This window comes from Nuphar pumila, chromosome 17 (assembly GCF_984573655.1).
Source record: "Nuphar pumila chromosome 17, dmNupPumi1.hap1.1, whole genome shotgun sequence".
NCBI classification, from domain to species: Eukaryota; Viridiplantae; Streptophyta; class Magnoliopsida; order Nymphaeales; family Nymphaeaceae; genus Nuphar; species Nuphar pumila.
In genome coordinates this window covers 66,330,042-66,354,173 of record NC_143265.1, presented here as the reverse complement: position 1 = coordinate 66,354,173, position 24,132 = coordinate 66,330,042, and the positions used below count along the sequence as shown (strand labels likewise).

At 37.4% G+C, this 24,132-nt stretch overlaps 1 protein-coding gene across 7 annotated transcripts in view; it reads right to left on the bottom strand.

The window, feature by feature from the left end:
• LOC149812083 (polyadenylate-binding protein-interacting protein 3-like) overlaps positions 1-17,133 on the bottom strand; it is a 70,847-nt gene extending 53,714 nt beyond the window's left edge. For 2 of the 7 annotated variants that reach the window (XM_089993743.1, XM_089993737.1), the window contains exons 1-6: positions 16,967-17,071; positions 13,756-13,826; positions 2,044-2,200; positions 1,614-1,775; positions 1,283-1,419; positions 851-1,041 (exon numbers count right to left, since the gene is read on the bottom strand). In XM_089993743.1, coding sequence (XP_089849869.1) covers positions 851-1,041; positions 1,283-1,419; positions 1,614-1,775; positions 2,044-2,182 — 629 coding nt within the window. In that variant the 5' untranslated portion in view covers positions 2,183-2,200; positions 13,756-13,826; positions 16,967-17,071. Of the gene's footprint in view, positions 1-850; positions 1,042-1,282; positions 1,420-1,613; positions 1,776-2,043; positions 2,209-13,755; positions 13,827-16,048; positions 16,213-16,966 lie in introns of all 7 variants that reach the window. The other 5 variants (XM_089993738.1, XM_089993742.1, XM_089993739.1 and 2 more) reach the window with 4 other exon arrangements.
• Between the last annotated feature and the right edge of the window lie 6,999 nt (positions 17,134-24,132).

The following is a 24,132-nucleotide window of genomic DNA, read 5'->3' as shown; positions in this document are numbered from 1 at the left end:
GACAGGACATCTCTGTGAGAACAGAGAAAACAGACCCTTCAAGCAGTAAAAGAAGCAACATTTTTAACTGTTTCCATGGGCTAAGTAAACCTAATAGAGTAGACACATGGCATTCCACACCTTACACAACAAGAAACAGAATTCTAAAAAGCAATCCCATGTAGATGAGGCTAGGCTAATGATGGTTATGCAATGTTTCACTCAAAAAGGTTGTCAGAAGTCACCATGGTCATGTATTGTAGGTCAAGGGGCCCCACTTGCCTACAAATCTACCAATACTTTTAGTTATTCCTGTCACAGGTTGCAGGTCATCACTGAGACAGAAAACCAGGTAGTCGTTGTTGACCAATTACATATTTGACAATGATAAATAGTAACTTGCATCTTTTTTCAGGGGCCATATTTATCATTATGTGTCCTCATAATGATTAGGTCTATTAGTGGAAAGCAACTTTCAGAACCACACCTAAGGATCATCGCGAGTTTTCTGTTCTTTATATAGATTATAGATGCATGAAAACAACTTTGATTGCCAAAATTTCATAAAGAAGCATACCACATACCAGTAGCAGTTCACTAAACCCTCCACATAAAAAAAGATGAAATAAAACAACTGAATAGGTATCAAGCTGATATAGAACATAGTGGACAAATATGAGGCAACTATACCATTCAGTGGCGTTGGTCACACAACTTGATCAGTAGGTTATCGGTATAACTCATTGACAGTCAATGCCTTTGAAAAAATGATAAAAAACGAAGAAGTGCAGTAAAAGAATGATATAAATGACAAAAGATTAAGCAAGATACAATTTTTGTTAAAACTAATAAATAAGGGTTGTGTGCCCACCTGTTCCAGGTGTTATCAAAGACCTTTTCCAACTCCGGACGTTGTGGAATGTCTTCATCGGGAACCCAGCGTTCAAGCTCTCTCTCAACCTCAACATAGTGGGACTGAGATATCAAAGAATCTGTCATAATATCCTGCCGTTTTTCACGTGCATGTTTATTGGCAAAGCCACTGATTGTTAATGGTACATCCTGAAAGAAACAAAAGAGCAATGCCTAACCAATCAGCGGAGAGACTAAGAACTCCTAGTCAAGACCTGTACCTATAAATATATCATATCATCTGCAGAAAATGCTAATCATGAAGATGCACTCTTAGATAAGACATTAAGATAACAGCAATATTATACAGTTGAGTACCATGAATAGATTTCCCAGATCTGAAAATTCAATATACACCTGAATTGCTTTGAAACATGGAATAAAACATAACCTTGGCTATGACTTGCACAAGTTCCTTGGAAGGAATGATCAGTGTCTTTGAAGGAGCCATGCCAGCAAAATCTGAGAAAGCCTTCTGGCCCTTGAAGAAGGGATCCTTAGTTAGCCGGGCCATTTTCAGAATAACACCTGCAAAACATCAGCATGTTGCCAACTTACGATGCATGCCTAAAAACACACATTGCTGAGAAAATATGCTTTCTTAACAAAAAACAAAAGTAGAACTCTGGGTTTGGGAATGGGTTATATGACGTGCAAAAGAATATCATTTGAACTGTTAATGATCGAGAGACCACAAAAAAGCTGCAGCATGCTAAACTCACCAAACTCTTTTTCAGCATTTGTTGCATGAAAAATTCCAGTGAATATAGATCCATTTTTGACCTGGACTTCAACACTTTGTCCAATAAGGCTTGTCGTCAGAAATAATAGCCGATCACGTGAAGGGCTTTCACATCCTCCATCTTTGCTTCCATTTACAATATCTGTAGCATAACCCTATTAGAAAATTTAAAGACTTGGAACCAACTTGTCAACTTAACGTAACACATGGCATCTCCAAATCATGGGTCTCAAAAATGTGTATGACACAGAAGAGACTTTGGCAACAGTCGGGTCATCAGATGTCAGAGTCCTTTTTGACCTGACCTGTTCTGTGGCCCATCAGAGTCAAGCTGATCGCATAGGTGGTAAGTCTTTGTCTAGAAGTGAAAACATGTTAAGCAATATAAAACAAGGTAACACAGCTTGAACCTGTAACACCAAAACTGCTGGAACGAAACTTTGCAGACTGCAGCTTACTATCATGTCTGGTTCCTGTCTCTCTGTCTGCTCGCCTGCGTCCAAATCCATTAGCAGAAGGTCTTGGGTGCAGTGCCTGCTGCTGGCTCATTCTCACGGCTCAAGTTTACTGCAAAACTTTGAAGATTAAGATTGATATAATTTTCATCTTATTACTAAGAGAATATAGGCAAACAGAAGAGAATGTGAGCTCATGTCATGATAACACAGGACTTGATTTTGAAGGAAACAGAGATGTATACTGACAACAACAAGTATAAAGTTTAAATTAAGAAACAGGTAATGCTCTAATAAACTTGTTTAAGAAGTGGAGAAATCTTTGTGAAAGTCCCAGCTTCTCCTCTGTCAGATTATTGGTCCAGCCACAAAACTGTTGTTAACCCTTTATCTCCCTGCTAGTTTGCACTGTATAGCAGACTTTATATTCAAAACCATATCTGTCCAGCTTCACTTCACATTTTCTTTAGATTAGCAGCTTTTGTTTATGCTCATGAGCACGACCTAACATATTTTTAGCGGAGGCAAAGCCAGGGCTGTTTAAGTTGTGCTCTGCGGTAAAAGGAATGCAGATACAGTTTTTCAGCATGTATTCCTTATATGCTAGGAGAGAGCTTTACCAAACCAACAGTCCAAGTGTGTGTGGGTGTGTAAATTTGCTACAATTGTTGTACGTACAATTAGTAGAAAACACCATTTTTCTCACATTTGTTCCACTTCTTTTGTAAAACTAACCTTGTAGATGTGATCTATATTGTTTCATTAATAGAAACTAGGTTTTGGATCATCTTTTTGCATCATGTAAGTTAGTCTTCCAAGATCTTAAAAAATTAACGGCGCACAATATACCAAAATTTTATGACTCAAGAAATCATATTTTTACATTGAAAAAAGATTATCCAAAATGTGATCCCTAACAAACAAACCATGTTGAACACATCCATGATGTTAGATTGAATGGATGCAACATGCACCTATGATTTTACAACTAGATTTTACATACAGTAGGCACTAGCAAATATAGGTGCCCCATTTGGATGACATCCAAACCAGGTTTCTAAAACCTGGTTGTGGGTGTTAGACCTGGTTTTCACATGGAAACCAGGTTTTCAAAAACCTGATGTAAAACCAGGCTTTGAAAAAACTGGAGGTGCCTAGTTTTTTCAAAACCTGGTTTAGATCAGGTTTTGGAATATCAAATGGAGTAATCTGATTTATTGGGTTACCTTCCTCCATAACAACCCCATCATCCCCCTACCCCCAATCCAATCCCATCCCCCTCCCACATTCTAACCTAATCTCAGGTCAGCCATCTCAGTCATCGACCAGCCGAAAAATGACCAGCCCAATACTGCCTGGTGTGGGCAGTACCGCCCTAGCCATTATCTGACCAATCAATGCTGGAAATGGTTGGGAAGCTTTTTCTTTTTTCTGTTTAATTTTTCCGACCCTTTGGCCATTTCTCGGCCACAGGCCATCTGGAAAATGGCCGGGCTGGCATCGCCAATGACGGAAGTACCAAGCCAGCCATTTTCCAACCAACTTGTGGCTGAAAAATGGCCAAACATTTTTTTTTTCAAAACAATGAAAATCCAACCATCTTTCGAACAGCTATCTGCTGGAAAACGGATGGGTTGGCACCATTCAAATTGGCAGTGCCATCCCAGACAAGCCCAACCATTTTCCAGCTAGTGGGTGGCTGAGAGATTTTCTCTTTACTTCTTTTTTAATACTTTATCGTTTCTGGCCATTTTCCAGCTACTCATTAACCAACAGGTGGCTGTGATGCACACATGATTCATCTTGGAATTCAAAGTGGGATAGGCAAGGAAAGAGCATCCATTGGATTAGACCTAGAAGGAGATCAAAGTTTATACAATTTTAGTGACAGTAATAGCCATGAATTCTTGTATATATATATATATATATATATATATATATATATATATATATATAAAGACCTGGAGTAGGAGCTATGATCAGCAACTATTTCCCTTAGCCTGAACTTTTCATATTCCTTTTTTCCTGAGAAAAAAATCAATAGATGTGTGTGTGTATAAGACCTGGAGTAGGAGCTATGATCATCAATTATTTGCCTTAGTGTGAACTTTTTGTTTTCCTTTTTTTCTGAGAAAAAATTCAATAGATGTGTATATATATTGGGCCACCAGAATATGTTAACTGGAAATATGTGAACCAAAGTGTGAACTAGGCATTTCCAACATTTTTTTTTGCAAATCCAACCCTGTGGATGTATTCAGCACGGTCCATTTGCTAGGAATCGACTGTTGAATCATGTATTTTCAATGAAAAAATGTGATTTTTGGATTCTTCAATATTTAGGAAAATTCTGAGTCATTGATTTTCAAGCCTTAAAAGATCCTTCTTATGCATCATAATCGGATGATCTAAGAGTCGGTTTCTATAAAACCAAGAATCTAGATCACATCCATATGGTGAAATTTAAGAAAAAAATAACAAAATAAACGATGAAAATCTCAAATCATACTCCAGTTCAAAAGACCTGTATATGAGTTATTGTTTGCTACACTCATTGGTAAGGAACCCTCTAGTAAAAAACTATCATATTTTTTATTTTTTATGTTTTTTGCAAATCTAACCCTCCAGATGTGATCTACATGTTTAGGTTAGTAAAAATAGGTGCTCGGATCATGTTATTCCAGTGTATGTAAGAGTTTGCAGGGTTTAAAAAATTGTAGGCCATCCTACAAAGTACCAAATTTTTAACCCTCATAAGATTGTATTTTTATGTCAAAAATAATACAATCCAAGAGTCGATTCTCAATATCTTGACCATGCTCAACACATCCCTTACCATAAATATAAATATTTATATTCATATTTATATTCATATTTATATTCATATTTATATTCATATTTATATTCATATTTATATTTATATATAAGACCTGGAGTAAGAGCTACGATCAGCAATTATTTGCCTTTGACTGGAACTTTCTTTTTCCTTTTTTTTGCCTGAGAGAAAATTCAGCCTTTATTAACAGTTATAAATGCAGTCTTAATGGGCTGAGAAAACACAACAACAACAACTACGCCTTCATCCCAAAACAATTGGGGTCGGCGATATGAACCAAAAAAGAAAATCATTCTGGGTCCTCCACATGAATCCTTCTCCTCCAATCATTTCTATCGAATGCCATGTCCTCGGTGAGGTTCAAAGCATTCATATCCTTTCCTATCATCTCCATCCAAGTCTTCTTAGGCCTACCTCGACCTCTTTTGACTAATATATTTTTCCATTTGTCCATCCTTCTAACTGGAGCATCATTAGGCCTTAGCCGAATATGTCCAAACCACCGTAAACGATTTTCTCTCATCTTATTTTCAATGGATGCAACGCCTACCTTCTTATGTATCTCCTCGTTTCGAATTTTAGCTTTTATTGTATTTCCACACATCCATCGAAGCATACGCATCTCAGCTATACTCATTTTTTGAATATGATGTCTCTTGGTAGCCCAGCATTCCGTACCATATAATAAAGCGGGCCTAATTGTCGTCCTATAAAACTTTTCCTTCAACCGCAATGGCATTCTACGATCGCACAACACTCCAATTGCACTTTTCCATTTCATCCACACAACCTTTATCCTATGGTTTACATCTCCATCATTTCGAATGATAGATCCCAAACATTTGAGACAGTCATCCACCAATATTTCTCGCTCGCCAAGCTTCACTATACTCTCATCACTACTGTGTTGCTTACTAAACTGACATTCCATATATTTTGTCTTACTCTTACTCAACGTAAAACCTCTTGCTTCCAATGTCTGTCTCCATAATTCTAACTTAGCATTAACCCCAGCTCTAGACTCATCAATCAAAACAATATCATCAGCAAACAACATACACCACGGCACATTTTCTTGAATTGATTTCGTAAGCTCATCCATCACTATAGAAAATAGGAAAGGGCTTAATGTAGATCCTTGATGTAACCCAACTGTTATAGGAAAATTGTTTGTCACCCCCTCCACAAGTGCGGACATTGGTTACCACTCATTCGTACATATCTTTAATTATACTAATGTACTTGAGAGAAACACCTTTCTTCATCATTGTCCACCAAAGAACATCCCTAGGTACGTTATCGTATGCCTTTTCTAAATCAATAAAAACCATATGCAAATCTTTGTTCCTCTCTCTATATCTCTCAATAATTTGTCTAAGAAGATGTATAGCTTCCATAGTTGATCTTCCAAGCATAAAACCAAATTGATTCTCCGATATCATGACAACCTTCCTCAACCTATGCTCAATCACCCTCTCCCAAAGTTTCATAGTATGACTCATGAGTTTTATACCACGATAGTTTGTGCAATCTTGTATGTCACCCTTATTCTTATATAGAGGCACCAAAGTACTCTTCCTCCACTCCTTAGGAGTCTTATTTGTCCGCCAAATCTTGTTAAAATGATTTGTCGACGATTCTAAATTATTATCACCCAAGCATTTTCAAGCCTCGATAGGTATACCATCTGGACCACTGACTTTCTTGATTTCATTTTCTTTAAAGCCTCTGCAATTTCTTTCTTTTGAATCTTGCGCATAAAGTCACGATTCATTTCATGAGAAGGAATGGAGAAGTCTTCAAGATCCTGAGCATGACTTACATTAAAAAGCTTATCAAAATAATCTTTTCATCTCTCCTTAATCTCCTCATCTTTGACTAAAACCCTTTGAGTTTCATCTTTGATGCATCTAACCATACCCAGTGTTAAAATGTAAAACTATATATATATATATAAATACAATTTTCATTTCTTTCTTTTCTGTAATTTTTTTCCTTTATTTTTATTTTTTGTCTTTATGTCATCTAGTTCAGTTTGAACTAGAATGATGGTTGCTAGTCAAGTCATGTCCAGACTTGACTAGCAATAGAGTTGTTGGACTGACACAGTCCAACAGCTCTATTAAGAGCGGTTGGACTGACACATTCCAACAGCTCTATTAAGTCCTCTTTCAGCCGTGTATATAAAGGGGTGCAACACTTCTTGTATTTCATTTCAATGCTTCTTAAGCAATTGATTTTTCATATCAATAAAGAATACATTTTTTTTTATTTTGTTTCCAGTTATACCCTTTTTAAGGGTTATGCTTTAGTGTCATTCTTGACACTTTCCCTTGTGAATCTAAGCTCGTGTTTCGAAGATCCCCATTTCATTTCATGGTATCAGAGCTGCGAAAGTACTAAATCTTGAGGAAAAGTTGCCTCGGTTTCCGTGCCCGTTTGCAAAAGTGTTTGCCACTTGAAGAGAAGTGTTTTATCACTTCATTGGGGAAGATTTCACATCTTGTTGTATTGTTTTTTTCTTCTTTCTTTTTCATTTTCCTTCTTGTTTCTCTTCTATCCCTATTCTCTCTCTCCTTGTAATCGATGGATGACAATGATAAAATCACCATCATGCCTATGAAACTAAGCGATACGAACTATGTAACATGGGCTTCAATCATGAAGCACCATATATGGGGAAAAGGCCTATGGGGGATTGTGGATGGTTCCGATTCGGAACCTAAGTTATCTCTTACTAAAAAGGAGAGAGATAAAGAGGTCCCTCTATCGGAAGAAGAGAAAATCAAGGCTATTGCCTCATACGAGAAGAAATGAAAAGAATGGAGAATATCTCATGCGAAGATAATGTCATGGCTTATCAATAGCGTTGACATTAAAAAATGCTCGAAGTCTTGCCAAATTTGATCATGCCGATAAGGCATAGGAATACCTTAAGAATATGTATTCCCTTAAAGATATTGCACACGTGTGCAACCTCCAAGAAAAAGTTCGAATGATGACACAAGGAGACAAAACTATTCGTGAATATTGCAATGGGTTGTCCGAACTTTGGGAAGAACTTTCCCTTTTAGAACCAAAGTGGCATTGTGCCGAAGACATCGAGCTTCGTCAGAAACAACTCGATGCTGAACATTTTTACCAGTTTATCACTGGATTAAGGCCGAAATTTGAAACCACTAAATCGGCCCTACTTCACCGGGGAAAAATTTTTTCTATTGTTGAAACTATTAAAGAGTTAACAATAGAAGAAAATCGTCTCCGGAAAGGTTCTTTAAAATCTGAAGATGATTCCGTTTTAGCCGTGTCTAGACCAGGGAATCATGTTCGATCATATAGGCCTCCTCACTTTAACCAACAAAATGGTGACTATGATAAGAAGAAAGTTATTTGTCATCACTGTCATGAACCGGGACACTACAGGCCACAATGTCCCAAACTTAAGGAGCTGAGAGAAAAAAGAGCTGCAATTGCTGGATCGGAGCCTAAAGATCAGGATGCACCAGTTTTCATGGCCCAACTAATGGAGATTCTTCAGCCTCTCATCAAAGGTGCATCTTTCTCATCTGAAGTTTCAACTGGCACAGCAGCCTCATCTTTTTCTGATCTAGGTAAAATTTCTTGGCTCCTTGACTCTAGTGCATCTTTTCATATGACCCCAAATAATCAAAGTCTATCCAAATGTGTTAAAAATAAAATAAGTGTATCAAAGGTCTTTACTGCTGATGGGACTTCTCTTGAAATAGAATGAATAGGAAATTTTGAAAAAATTTATAAAACAAAGAAATTTTTTATTCCAGAAATTAGACATGTTCCCAAATTAAATTTAAATCTTTTATCTGTATCTCAAATTTCTGATTATGGGTGCAATATTTCTTTTTCTTCTCATGGTTGTTGGGTACAGGATCGCCAGTCAGGCAAGCTGATTGGAGAAGGCCATAGAGAAGGAGGACTCTATTACATGGATTTTTTGGAAATGTCGAAGAAAGCTTTTTGTTATAATATTCAAAAAATAGAGTTGGAACTGTGGCATAAAAGACTTGGTCACCCACATATAGCCAAAATCCAACATTTTCCAAATCTAGGAAAATTTTGTAACTCTGAATCATTTGATTGTAAAGATTGTATTCTCGGCAAAATGAAAAGATTACCATTTTAGAACAGAACCTTTTTCTCTTCAAGACCACTTGAATTAATACACTCGGATGTTTGGGGTCCTGCACCAGAAATTTCTAAAGGAGGATTTGTTTACTATGTTATTTTTGTCGATGATTTCTCCCGATATACGTGGATGTACTTTCTCAAACATAAGTCTGAAGTATTTTCATACTTTCAAACTTTTCATAATATGGTTAAAAACAAGTTTCAAAATGATATTACTATTTTTCGCACGGATTCAAGGGGAGAGTTTTTATCCACAGATTTTCAAAATTATCTTAAATTGCATGGCATCACACATCAAAGATCTTGTCCTTATACACCTCAACAAAATAGACTGGCAGAACGAAAACATCGTCATATTATAGAAACCACTAGGACTTTATTAATAGCAAATCAAGTCCCGAAAGACTTTTGGGCAGAAGCTGCCTTAACTTCCACCTATCTCATTAATAGGATGCCATCTTCTTCGTTACAAAATATCACTCTCATTGAAAAACTTATGAACATTTCTCCAGACTACTCTAGACTAAGAATATTTGGGTGCAAATGTTTCATATTTACTGACAAAAATGATAAACTTTCTCCTCGTGCGATTCCCTGTGCCTTTTTAGGATATGCTGAAAACCAGAAAGGTTATAGATGTTTTGACTTCAAAAATAATAAACTATATGTGTCTAGAAATGTTTCCTTTCTTGAAAAGGAGAGCTTCTTTGATTTTAGAAAATTAAAAGACGTCACTGAGTACTCCTTTTTGCTAGATCTAACATCAACATCTGATGAATATGACCTTGACTGTAGCTTTGATGATGATCAAAGAATTATTGATCTTAATGTTGAAAATGAAGAAGTTCATAGAGATACTAGTATTCAATATTCCAGGCGACAAGAGTCTAATCCTCCATGTGCACTTGAAAAATATTCTAACATTCCAACTAGACAATCATCCAGAGTCTCGAGGCCTCCAGGAAAGTTTGTATCATACGAGTCTTTTTCACCCACATATAGGGCAGTTATTGCATTAATTCACTCATATGAAGAACCATCCACATATTTTCAAGCAAAAAATGATATCAAATGGATAGAAGCCATGAAAACTGAATTAGATGCACTTGAAAAGGCTTTTACATGGAATATTCAAGATCTTCCTCCAGGAAAGAAAACTATAGGATGTCGATGGGTTTATAAAATTAAAACCGAGAGTGATGGTACTCTTGAAAGATATAAAGCCCGTTTAGTAGCCAAAGGTTATGCCCAAGAATATGGGATTGATTATGAAGAAACCTTTGCTCCGGTGGCTCGTATGACTACTGTCCGAACCTTAATTGCCTTAGCTTCTATCAAAAAATGGTCTATTTTTCAAATGGATGTCAAAAATATTTTTTTAAATGGAAAGCTAGTTGAAGAAGTATACATGAAACCCCCTCCTGGTCTAAGTATTCCTAAGGGTAAAGTCCTTTGCTTAGAAAAAGCTCTTTATGGACTTAAACAAGCACCAAAAGCTTGGTATGATAGGTTTAGTCGTGTTATGATTGATATTGGTTTTCAATTCTGTTTAACTGACACAGCTTTGTTTATTAAGAATTCTGATGCAGGGATCATTGTGCTTCTTCTCTATGTGGATGATATGATCATCACCGGAAGCGATAAACAGGGAGTTGAAACAATTAAAACACTTCTTAAATCTCATTTTGAAATGACTGATTTGGGCTTGTTGAGATATTTTTTAGGCATTGAAGTTGCTTATTCTCCTAGAGGATATTTATTATCTCAGACTAAATTTGTTTTTGATATTGTTTTCAGGTCTGGTATTACTGATGATAAGAAAGTTGACACTCCAGAAGTTGTTAATGTTAAAATGAAGATTGATGATGGAGAACTTTTTGCAGACCCTACTCCTTACAGACAGCTTGTCGGGGCATTTTCCTATCTATTCATTACCAGACCAGATATAACACATGATGTTCACACAGCAAGTCAATTTCAACATGCTCCTACTTCTGTTCATATGGGAGCAGTCATGCGTATTATCAGATACATCAAATCCTCTCTTTCACGAGGACTTTTCTTATCTTCATCCTCTTCTCTTGATTTAATTGCATATATTGATGCTGATTGGGGAGGTGATCCCAATAACAGACACTCAACCACTGGCTTTTGTGTCTTTTTAGGAGAATCATTAATCTCGTGGAGGTGTAAAAAGTAGCAGAAGGTATCTCTCTCATCCACCGAAGCTGAATACAGAGTCATGGCAACCACGACCATGGAAGTAGTTTGGCTCCGACGACTGCTTGCTGACATGGGAGCTGAAGCAACAAAGGCTTCACAAATGTGTTGTGACAACAAAAGTGCGATCTACATTGCCAGTAACAGAACATTTCACGAATACACCAAACACATCGAAATGGATTGTCACTACGTCAGAGAGGAATATCTACACGGGATAATTGATCTGCCATATGTCACTTCAGAATATCAGTTAGCAGACTTCTTTACAAAGCCTCTCGCTGCTCCCCGATTTCACTTTCTTTTAGACAAACTTTCGCTCATTGTACCGTAAGTTTGAGGGAGAGTGTTAAAATGTAAAATTGTACATATATATAGATATATATAATAATATTATATTATTATTATATATATACAATTTTCATTTCTTTCTTTTCTGTAATTTTTTTCCTTTATTCTTATTTTTTGTCTTTATGTCATCTAGTTCAGTTTGAACTAAAATGACGGTTGCTAGTCAAGTCCTGTCCAGACTTGACTAGCAATAGAGCTGTTGGACTGATACATTCCAACAACTCTAAATAGAGCTGTTGGATTGTGTCCAACAGCTCTATTGAGTCCTCTTTCAATTGTGTATATAAAGGGGCGCAGCCCCTGTTGTATTTCATTTCAATGCTTATTAAGCAATTGGTTTTTCATATCAATAAAGAATACATTTTTATTTTTATTTTGTTTCCAGTTATACCCTTTTTAAGGGTTATGGTTTATTGTCATTCTTGACACTTGCCCTTGTGAATCTAAGCTCGTGTTTCGAAGATCCCCATTTCATTTCACCCAGATCCCTCGATTTCCTATCTCTCATCTTTGCAAGCCTATAAATATCTTTCTCTCCCTCTTTGGTATTCAACTTGTCATAAACCTCCTTATATACCTTATCCATCGCGTTTCGAACTACTTTCTTAGCTTCCTTCTTTGCTATCATATACTTTTCAAAATTCTCATTATCATGACTTTTACTTAGATTTCTATAACACTCTCTTTTAACCTTAATAGCTAATTTGACATCCTCGTTCCACCGTGATGTATCATTACCTAGCAGTGCACCGCCTTTAAACTCACCCAATACCTCCTTAGCCACATTTCTCATGCAACCCGCTATCTTATTTCACATTGATTCTGAATCCTCCTCGAGACACCAATCAGCTTCCTTAACTACTTGCTCTACAAACATCCCTTGTTTAGCTTCTTTCAGTGCCCACCACTTAATTCTAGGATCTATCTTATGTCTATCCCTTTTGCGGCATTTTCTAATTCTAAGATATAAAATTAAGACTCTATGTTGTGTAGCTACACTTTCTCCTGGTATAACCTTACAATCGATGCAACAACCCCTAACTCACTTTTTAAGTACGAAAAAATCTACCTGACTCGTATTAACCCCACTTTTAAATGTTACTAGGTGAGACTCCCTCTTCCTAAATCAAGTGTTGGCTAAAATCATATCATAGGACAAACCAAAATCTAAAATCCTTTCTCCACTTTTGTTTCTTTCTCCTATACCATAGCCCCCATGGATACTCTTAAATCCATCCCTACTAATGCCTACATGTCCATTAAGGCCACCGCCGATGAAAATCTTATCTACACAAGATATCCCTTGTACTACTCTGTCTAAATCTTCCTAAAATTGACACTTAATGGAATCATCTAAACCTACTTGAGGTGCATAAACACTAATAATATTAATGATATCTGTACCTAATACTAATTTAATAAGTAAAATCCTATCACCCTTCCTACGGACCTCAACTACATTATCTATAAACTCACGACTAATAACAATCCTTACTCCATTCCTATTCCTATTTATTCCTGTATACCAAATCTTATATCCCCAAGGGTCTATCACTTTTGCCTTCTCACCTACCCATTTGGTCTCTTGTAAACATAAAATATCAATCTTTCTCCTACACATAACATCTACTAACTCTACCAACTTACCAGTTAAAGACCCTATGTTCCAAGTGGCTAACCTAATTTTATGGTCTTGAACTATCGTCTTTACCTTCACCCGTCCAACAAAGTGAGTGAACCCTTGCCTATTTGACACCACACTCGGGCACCGATGTGACCCGGCGCGCCTGGGCGATGACCTAACAACCCTTGGCCATTTATCACTGCCTCCCGGTCTATAGAGTACAGCGCGTCGCTCAGTAGGGAACGCCCCAACGAAATTCTCATATTGGTTCATATTCAAAGGGTGTGACTAAGTTTTTATGCTGGTTGTCACTGGCCTACCGCAACCCTCCTCCTATATTAGGGCTTGGGACCGAACTGAAAGAGAAAAAGGATTTACACATAAAAAACCCTTGATGATGAATCATAACCAAAACGGAAATGCAGCATAATGATCAAATCAGATAAATCTTATTTGTGTGAGGAAAGCATACCTAGAGGCCTCAACAGTGCCTGGAAACCGAAGATCGTGTAGGGTTCTCCTACGAACAGTGGCCGGTGTTTCCTGAAAAAAAACAAAACAACATAGAAAGAAACCACCGTGTAGGAAAATGCCCCAAACGTGAGGGAAGAGGCCGGAAACCACCGTGCAGGAAAAGCCCCAATCTTGAAGGAAGGAAGAGGCCTCTTTCTAACCCTCCAATCGTGAGGAAAGAGGCCAGAAACCACCATGCAGGAAAAGCTCCAATCGTGAGCGAAGAGGCCGAAACCCACCGTGCAGGAAAAGCCCCAATTGTGAGGGAAGAGGCCTCTTTCTGATCTGCCAGGCCCCAAGCCCCAGTATAGATGGGAAAACCAAAAAGAACGATCTGTTGAAACAGAGGGCTCAAGCAAACTCTAGAACGAGAGAGGCCTACTTCTTGAGACGCCACTCTGCATATCGAGTCAATCCCTGACCAGATGCACCTGTGGGAGACGACATCGTGGGTTCTCCGGCGAGGGTCGTCGGCGAGTGTCGAACGGGGTTTTGCCGAAAGATATCGTAGGGGGAGACACCGGCGCAGGGGGTTCGGCGAATCGAGGAAGATGGGGGCGAGGGGGAGAGGGGGGTCGACTGAGGGTTGTCGGTAGAAGAGGACTGTCTGCGAGACTGTCGACGAGGGTCGGCGGCGAGTGCACAGGGTTCTCCGGCGAGGGTCATCGGCGAGTGCACAGGGGAAAGGCACGGTGGACGGCGCAGTGGGAGACACTGGCGCAGGGGGTTCGGCGAGGGTTTGACAGGGTTCACCGGCGTCGGCGGTGAAGCCGCAGCAGAGGCTATTCGCTTGTAGGGTCGAATATCTGACCCTTTTGCTGGAGTTTAACATATTAAGAATCAATAGGCCCCTTTTGCTTAATCTTTCTATTGATAAAGGAAAAAGGAAAAAAAATCAAATGAAAGAGAAAATCAGGCTAGGAATAACAGAGTCACAAGAAGCTATGGAAACAATCACACACTCAGACTAGTAATGCAGAAATTGGTTGAAACACATTCAACCAATTTCGGACCACTTATGGTCAGCTGGTGAACAAAATACATGTCCAGGTGCATCAGAAGATTGTATCTCTTGGTTGTGGGGCAAGCCATCAGTCCAGGTGCATGGAGAATGCATCAGGTCTGTTGGTTATGGGGTTTGACATTTTACTATATTATAAGAAATACGGGTGCATTGGCCATCGAGTTAAATCGCATTTTAGGCAAATGAACTAAGCATACTGACAGTGTATTACCGTTTTGTTCAGTAGAATTCAATTGAAGGTTTCCATTTGACTTGAGTATCTCTCTCCCCCTTTAGATATCACTGTTTATTTTTCATGTAGGTCATTCTCTTACCAGATTGCCCCAGATCAATGTCTTGTTGGTGATAAATAGAGTAGCCTGGTTGCTAGAAGACTAAGCTCCATAAAATATATCAAGGACTCCAATGATTTTGTATGAGTAACAAAAATGTTCTCCACATAATGAAGCTAAAACAGAAAAATAATTTTCCATTTGATGACCTTAGTGGCATCAAAATCCCTACTACAAAAGGCAACTGGAGCCAGAAGACCCACAATACTCAGCCAATACAAGCTTGTGCAGCATGATAACAAATTTTTATTTATCTATCCTGTTTAGTGGTAACACCTTGTCACGTTTGTTTCTACTTTTAATGAAAGTTCACTTTCCCTCTAAAAAATAAACTATTGCTTAGAATTTCACAAGATTTTCTTTTTCATTTGAAAGGAAGGATTTCACAAGATTATGATACCTCTCGATTGTCAGACTGGTCAAATAACGAATGACACCACACACCTATTATCCTGACACAAACCTGAACGCATGAATCATGTACGCAATTTATTTCCTGACTTTTTTCAGAACTCTTGCATGGTCTAGTCACACATGCTTTTACATCTTTTCTGATCACTAAGAATGGTTTGAGCTCATATGTCAAATTCATCACTTTAACTTTAGCGCACATATAGTGACATACTTTAGGATGTGGGGCGCATCTGCAAAATTTTATCTTCCAGGAGAATTCCTCTGTCGGTTGGTATAAGCTAAATAAGCAGGCTGCATTTAGTGGTAGAATGGTATGTTGCAGAAGCACTCTAATACCTTTAGACAACCTAGCGCTTCCATCATCAGTATGTTTTCATCCAATAACATATACAATCACGCCTAAAAGCAACATTATTGGATTCATGGAACAGAATTTATTAGTGTAAGGATACGATTCGTTATGACATGTATTAAGACGATACCTTTTTTGTGGTCATACATAACTTAAAAGGAAATATATTTGCCACCAGAATTTGGAGTCTGACTGCATTAACCTTGTTCTAGACTGGTCATAGCCGAGATATCCCACATTCAATATGAAGGAGATAATCTGATCAAATCCTTTGTGAACCTCAATCCTTGCATTCTGAAAAAGATCAAAATTTACTCAGTTCCAATACTATCTTATTTTAAAATGTGAGTTTTATGCTCTGAACTCTGCAAAATCATTCAGTTTACACCTAGGATCACATTAGGTTGATTCACCTAAGCTTGTTCTAGCATGCGCCTAGCATTGTAAAGGCCCTAATTAATAAAGATCAGCTGGACCAAGCTAGTTCTAGCTTTATTTCGTAAAAGTCCTGACATTGCTCCCCTTAGGCACAAGATTTACACCAATGGGCGAGCGCGAACCAACGGGCTGACGATGGTACTCTCTCCATGTTTAGATAAGAGGGAGGGCATTGTTGTTGGACCCAAGTCCAGTGCAATCGAGCGCAGTTGCGGTCACTACTTAACTTGCTACAGAAAACCCAAAGCAATCGAAGAAGTGCTCGTGCTTCGGAGTTGTGTGCTCCATCACATTCATATAAATGTGTAAATCGTATCTTGTCTCGACAGCGAGGGAAAAGAGGACAAGAAGGAACGGGTTGACCGACATGTTTGAGTGGCCGCACATGCAAGTGGGCATGCGGCTGCAACACCTATACGAAACCAACCATACCAATTCCCTCCGTCCAATACATCTTCCGTTGAAAAAACCAATGGAAGATCGCCCCAAATTGTGAGATTTTCTTCTGCTTTTATTTCTATTCCTGGAATTCTCCTCTTGGAAGCGGAGATCTCCTTTTCCCAACCATCCAAACAATTTTAGAGAAAGAGAGACAGAGAAAGAGGGGTACCTCTGGCCGCCGCCACCCGCCGGAACCTTGTTGTTGCAGAGAGCGTGCTCGCGGATGGAGGGAGATGATAAGGGAGGGTTTAGCCCTCTCTCTCTCTCTCTCTGTGACTGTGGAGGGTGTTCAACTTCTGGTTGGATTAGGGCTCAAATCAATGCCGCTTTCAACCCAAAGAGGGCCTTTTTAGAATGAGAATAACGTTAATTTCTTCAGGGACGGTTTTGAGGGCAAAGGAAACGTCGATTCGAACGGAGTTGGCCGTGTCGAGTACGTTACTGAACTCGAGCTGGCTACCGAAGATGCCCTAAAAATGTGACACGCACTCCGTCCAATGGCACTGGCCTTCGGATCGGGTTTCAACACGATTCTGGGAACTGGTACGAGTCCATTCAAGTCTGGGTTGTGTACTTGTGTTGCATCATTGGGATTCTGATGAACCCACTTGATGCCACAACTCGTCCCCAATCTTTTGAACGGACTAGCCGAGTAAACGGTTCGGGAGCAGGTCGGGTCGTAGTAGTTTTGAATCCAGATACGATGAATTTTAAGGAAACGAGTCTAAACTTAATTCAGACCTAAAAGTAGATCGGACTTAGTTAGGTTGCAACTTTCTCCGGAGTGTGAGTGTGTGCATATTAGGCGCAGTTGGGGAGCGGTGTTCCCACGGTTAAAATGGAAAGACCAAAACACCCCGTTTTTTTTTCATCAAACAGCCTCCTAAAGATTTGGGATAAACAAGATTCCATTCATCAAAAATGGGAGGGCAGGTGCTGGAGGATGATCAGTTGATCAATGTCATCACTGATCACTTCGTTCAGACGAGCATCAGATTAGAGCTGGAATACCAGAAGTGAAGACCTTCTTCAACTTTTTGGAAATTTAAGAAGATGATTCAGATTCGAGCTGGAAGATCTACACGTTTTTTTCTCTAAAGGCGGTGAGGGTTGTCCAAGCTTAAGATTGGACCCAAGAAAGTGATTTGACAGTTGATGTATCATTTTCACGTATAAAAAAAGTCAATGAACACTTATTCATACTAGAAAAAATACCAATAAGGGTCACATGACAGTGCCTGAATCAGGAGATCAGCATAGGAAGTCCCCCACTTTCCGAAGCTTCTTAAATTTTTCTTGAAACTAATTAGTTATTAATTAGCTAGTCTTAATTGTTTTTTTAATTGCTTAAAAAAATTTAATTAGTGTATGAGTCGTGATAAAAATTGGTTTTTAAGAGCTTCTCACTTGTTTAGTTTTTTTTATTTTTGATAAGATTCTTTTATAAAATCACACTTAATTTAAGATTGGACTCCAAGCCTTCAATTTTATAAATAAAGGGTTAATATTCTCATTTTATAGATAAAATAATATTAAAGTTTTCTTAACACCTCTCTCTCTCTCTCTCTCTCTCTCTCTCTCTCTCTCTCTCTCCTCCTAAGCAAGTAATACTTGTGTGGAAAACATGTTTGACATGGGTTACATCTTTTCTCGGAGGGCTCATACTTCCAACCTATATTTAGAGCTTGCTGTAAGTTATATCCATCATGGTGCATTAGGACTCCTCTACCTTGCTTGGGTCATGTACCAAATGCTGCTCATGAGGATTGGACAACCTCCAACTTCAAAAAAAAATTTACAGCTTGCTATGTCGCACATCTTTGTGAGTGGTGATTCTCACATTGACGCTTCATCAATGGCTTTTAAACACTACACTCTCAAGTACTATGCTTTCCAAATACAAAGATTGGCACTGAGCTTCGTCTCAAAACCCAACTCCACCTTTCTGCCTTGCACAAGATCTCTTGATGTCCATTGTGATGCATTAGGACTCCCAGGGTCATAGCCTTCTCCTTGGACTAGCTTTCACTGCTGGTGGAAGGCACTCGTCTTTCATTCAGAGGAGTCGAATCATCACCTCATGATGGATGGTCTGGAATGAGAGGAATATCCGTTTGCACTTTGGGGTGCAACAAAATTCTGTGGTGATTTATAAATTTGTTCTCACAGATGTATTCCACATGGCGGGATCCAAATGGTGTTATCAGGAACTCTAATGGCTGAGACCTTTATTCCTTTTTAATCTGCAACTGTTTCACTCTCTCAACATTGAGTGCTCGTCAATCTTGAACAAGTAATTTTGTCTAATGGTTGTAATTTAATTAATCATTTTTCTTTTCTCTAAAAAAACTTTAAAATAGCAAACACCTACATTCCTTGGTTGATGTGTGACCTCTGTTTTCACCAGACTTGGAAAGATACAGCTTACCATGATCAAACCATGGCTAAATACAAATTCTTTATTAACCTTCTTTTACCTTGTTCAACACTTATCTTTTTAACAAAACCCAAATCTCACTTGAGAAGAATACTCGTCTAAGTTCTTCTGCTACCGCTGTGGCCACTAGCTTATAGCCACAACTGATGGTTGTTGTGGAGCCAGTTATGATGTATTGTGACAACCATGCTTAAACCCCCTTGATTTCCTTATTCTGAGGTCGTGCCACATATCCAAAGTCATGAAACTATGAGAATCACGGGTGCATGAGGAGAATGGTAATCATGATGTTGTAATTTTTGTGCAAAAAGCAGGAAACCAATAGTTCAAACCAAACAATAAAAGCAATTTAATTCCAAAAGTAAGAGAGTTTACCCAAGCAAGCCATGCACAGGAAACCAAACTCGAGTTGGACCTAAGGGTGATCCGAATTCAACTGGGAATCGTGAATCTAATCAAATTCATAATAAGAATGAGAAGGGAGTGTTATGTCAGATCTATCATAAACTTAATTATAATGCTATTAATTGTTGACATAGATTTAATCAAGCTTTTTAGGCTGAAGATATACAACAAGTCGTGGTAGCCATGAAGTCAGGACATCTTGGTTCCTAGATAGTGGAGTCACTTGGCACATCACATCTGATCTAGGTAAACTCAAGAATTTGAAGAACTTAATGGTTCTAAAAATAATAATAATGAGAAATGTCTGTTGTTTGAATATTATTGATACTGGGACCAATATTGTAAAAAGTATTGAGGTGTAGCAAGGTGTTCTACCAAAAATTGAGGCAGGGCTTAAAGCGTAAGCTTCAAAAAAAATGAAAACTTTAAAAAAATTATAAAAAGATATTTAAAATTACAAATAAATAAAGAAATGCTTTATTGATGAAGTAACAACCAATAAGAAATAGAAAATCTCAAATAAGTACTAAAAAATAAGTAACTAAGAAACGGATTACATAACTAGAAAATTAATTATATAATTGAAATATATAATGTCCTATAAAACACCTTTTTCTTCTTCTTTCATGCTTCTTTTTTTTTCATACCTCACGCAGTGGGCCTGGCCTTAAGGCAAGGTGCACCTTTTGTGCCTCAAGGCACGATTTTAATAACACTGGTTGGGACCATGAATCTAAAGGTTGGGAATGAGATTTTGAAACTTCAAAATGTTCTCGTTATTACTAAGATTAAGAAGAACTTGAATTTGGTTAGCCAACTCACCATTGACATATATGTTTGAATTTAATTCCAATGGCTTTGTGATAAAAGACAAGTGTAGTCGCAAGCTAGTGGTGGTGAAGGACAGTTGGGTTGGAGATCTATATGGCCTCTAGGAATGGAGCAGTGTTCTTCTCACCCAGGTTCTGATCTGCAAATAAGGAGGTGTGGCATGCTCTATTGGGGCACCCAAACATGTAGGCCGTTGATTTCATTAAGAAGAATAAAATGATTGAGATAGGTTCAATTGTCAATGATTTTTTTATTTGTTTGAGTTGTCAAATGGTCAAGATGTGTCATTTACCCTTTCTTTTTTATTGAGGAATATTACACTGAATTATTTGAAAAAGGTCGATTGTGATCTTTGAGAACCAACTCTGGATCATTCCTTTCAAAAAAAATGGTTTTATGCTATTTTTGTGAATGAATACTCTCAATTTATTTGGTTCTACTGTAACTCCTACTAGATGGGTTTAACTCCCACCTGGTTCGGAGGGAGGAGAGGGTATTTAACGCCCTCAAAAATTTTAACCTTAATTATAGTTCAAATATTAAAATTTTGAGACCAATTTTTTTTTATAAGTATACGTAAATCAGATCTTATAATGTGGAAATGATTTTTAAAAACGGTTAAGACTTTGGGCGCGGTTACAATAAAGATAACAATCAAATTAAAATATACGGGATATACACATTTCAAACCATATACAATATAAGACTGAAATATGAAAAGTCTTAATTTCATTTCAAATCAGAGTATGAAAATAATACTTCAGTCTCTACATGATCAAGTACTTAAAACAAAAAGATCATGAATACCAAGATCATAATGCAAGAGTGGACCCTCGAGAATGCAACTCGACCAGCCCTTCGCTCCAACTACTCATCATACTTTACCTGCATTACCTGTCCTCCATAAAATGGGGTCAGACTCGCTAAAGTCTAGTAAAGCAACCCAAACTCAAACTTAAAAAAAAACATATCAAGCATTTAAAGGTAAAGATATATTATTCATCTATCGTCAAGTGATAGATAAGAGAACAATGTCCTATGAGTCAGTCATTTCAAGCATTCAAACATAAAGCATTTAAAAGCATTTCATCACTTAATATTTTATTCAACCTTAACTCACGTAATAAAGCATAATCTATATGCATTCAAGTAATACAAGTCATCGCATAAATATATATATGCATCTGAGACATTCAGATCATTGCATCATTTTCATATGCATTCATAATTCTTATAAACAATAAGTCAAATCACATTTGATCATTCCAACGTAAAACACACGCAGATACCTTATAAGTAATTTAGTTAGATATTCATGATACACATCAATCATGATACATAGGTGTGATATATTTACTCAGACAATTATAATGCAATCATTTGCAATGAAACTATGTAGGAGTGATGAATCATTCACCTAATAAGTAAAAGCTAGTCATTTGTAGGCATGATGTGTCATTTACCTATACGCTAACATAAGCATCACAATCATAACCACATATCAAGATCTAAAATCAATAAGGATTTGATTATCATATCTGAGTTCAATATATAATCATGCTATAATGGAAAGGCCAAATCTATAGATTTATAACTGGTTATTTCAATCAACTCAAAAGATCATCATAATTCATTATAACATTTCATTTATTCATAATAAAGATTTACAAAATCCACGCCAGATCACCTGGTCTGAGAAATGTACAACTTCACAAGGAGTTACCGCCCTAGACGAATGGTCTACATAGTCTTTGAACAATGCACTTCCTCACAGGAATATATCGTCTCTGTGGGCTACCCGCTCTTGGATAATGCACTCTCTCACAGATACTTGCCGCTCTAGCCGGATTAGCTAACCTGGTCATGCACACCCTCACAGAGAATCCTTTGAGAATAGTTCATCAATGGGTACCATATCCATTGAAAATTACTGTAATACATGCATCAATACAATTGACCACTCTCAAGGTCGATAGCCATCAACACGGGCATAATCATATATACAATCAAAGCATTACATTATACATCACTTCATATGACATTAAAATTATAAAATCGCACATTTAACCAATAAGGCTTCATGAACCAAAGTTCACTATTGAATTTAAACATTTATCGCATGCATTTATAATTTCATTTCACGTGGCATTTAAATCATATCATACATAAGCACATTATCCTACATATCATATCATTACCACAAAGAACATTACACTGCATAAATTGAACCTCGAAGCATGCGCAAACAAAACATGAGTTTTATGCATGCATACATGAACATGCACATTTAATAATATGAAGCGACTAAACCTCAACATATATAACTCCTACATAGTTCGAGAATTGCACGCACGATAAAAGTCATATGCATTTTTCACCACATAAATCGATATAGTACCTTAGATATAATTGTGTAAGGGTTGGTCAAAATCTCATTGACCATCCTACCGTACATCATACGCATATATTTCTCAAGCAAACAGGACATACAAGTTCAAAACAATTTATAACATTTGCATGCATTCTTCTATACAAGAATAAATGAGTCCATCATATAACAAGACAATATATATAACATCCACAGTATGCATCGAACACAACTTATACATATCCATAGTAGTTATATGTGCACCATGTATTAAATTCATACAAACACACAAAGCAACATAGTATACGCAAACCAAAGTATAATGACACACATTGCGTACATATTATACATTCATAAGTGCACAGGCATTCAAACCCACACACAGGTGTACCTGTAATAAACACACTCCATATTCCGCTAACTACAATCATGACAAGCATGATCTTCGAACTACAATCACAAGAGTCCTAGATATCCACAACTAAGTAAAGTGTGTGAGCATAACTTGTATTTGCAATTCATTTAGATATTCATTGCAACATCATGCTTACACAATTAGTGCCTAAACATGTTTTTTATAAGTTCAGTTAAGGTATCTTACTTTAATAATGTGAAGAACAATGAATCAAAACTCAAAAGATCGAGGAGTTTTGAAGTCCATAAAGACCACTACCCTAGCAATACAACGAACCCTTCGTGTGCGATTGCAAATACCAAAAACTAAAAAAATGCCAATTATAACAAGATTAACCAAAAATAGTAAATTACCCTATAAATCATTACCAAAAGCCAAATAACACACAAATACACTCTAATAATTTATAAACTCTATCAAAAATATATTTAAATATAAAATATATAGTGATTTATAGCCTAAGATAGTTCTATAAATGCAAATTATACCCTAATTTGCTTGAATGAATAAATGAATATGTAATAAATAAATAAATGAAATTCAAAAGTTATAAACACATTTCTAATTTGGAGATAAAAAAATGAGTTCTTTATTTATTAATAATCCTTAAAAATTATGGATTTTACAGGGCAGGATCCCTCTCTCTCTCATTAAATGGGAATGGGAGAGAGGAAGGGGCACTGCCTCCTCCAAATAAAGAGGGGATAACCCCTCTCTCTCTCACATGTTTGGGTAGTGGGGAGAGAGGGGAGAAACTTTTCTTAAAGAGGAGAGAGGAGGGAAAAGGGGTAACACCCTTCACCCATGTCTATAAAAGCTATGAGCCCCTTCTCTCTCTTAATTTCATTTTTATGAGAAAGAAAGAGAGAAATTGAGAGA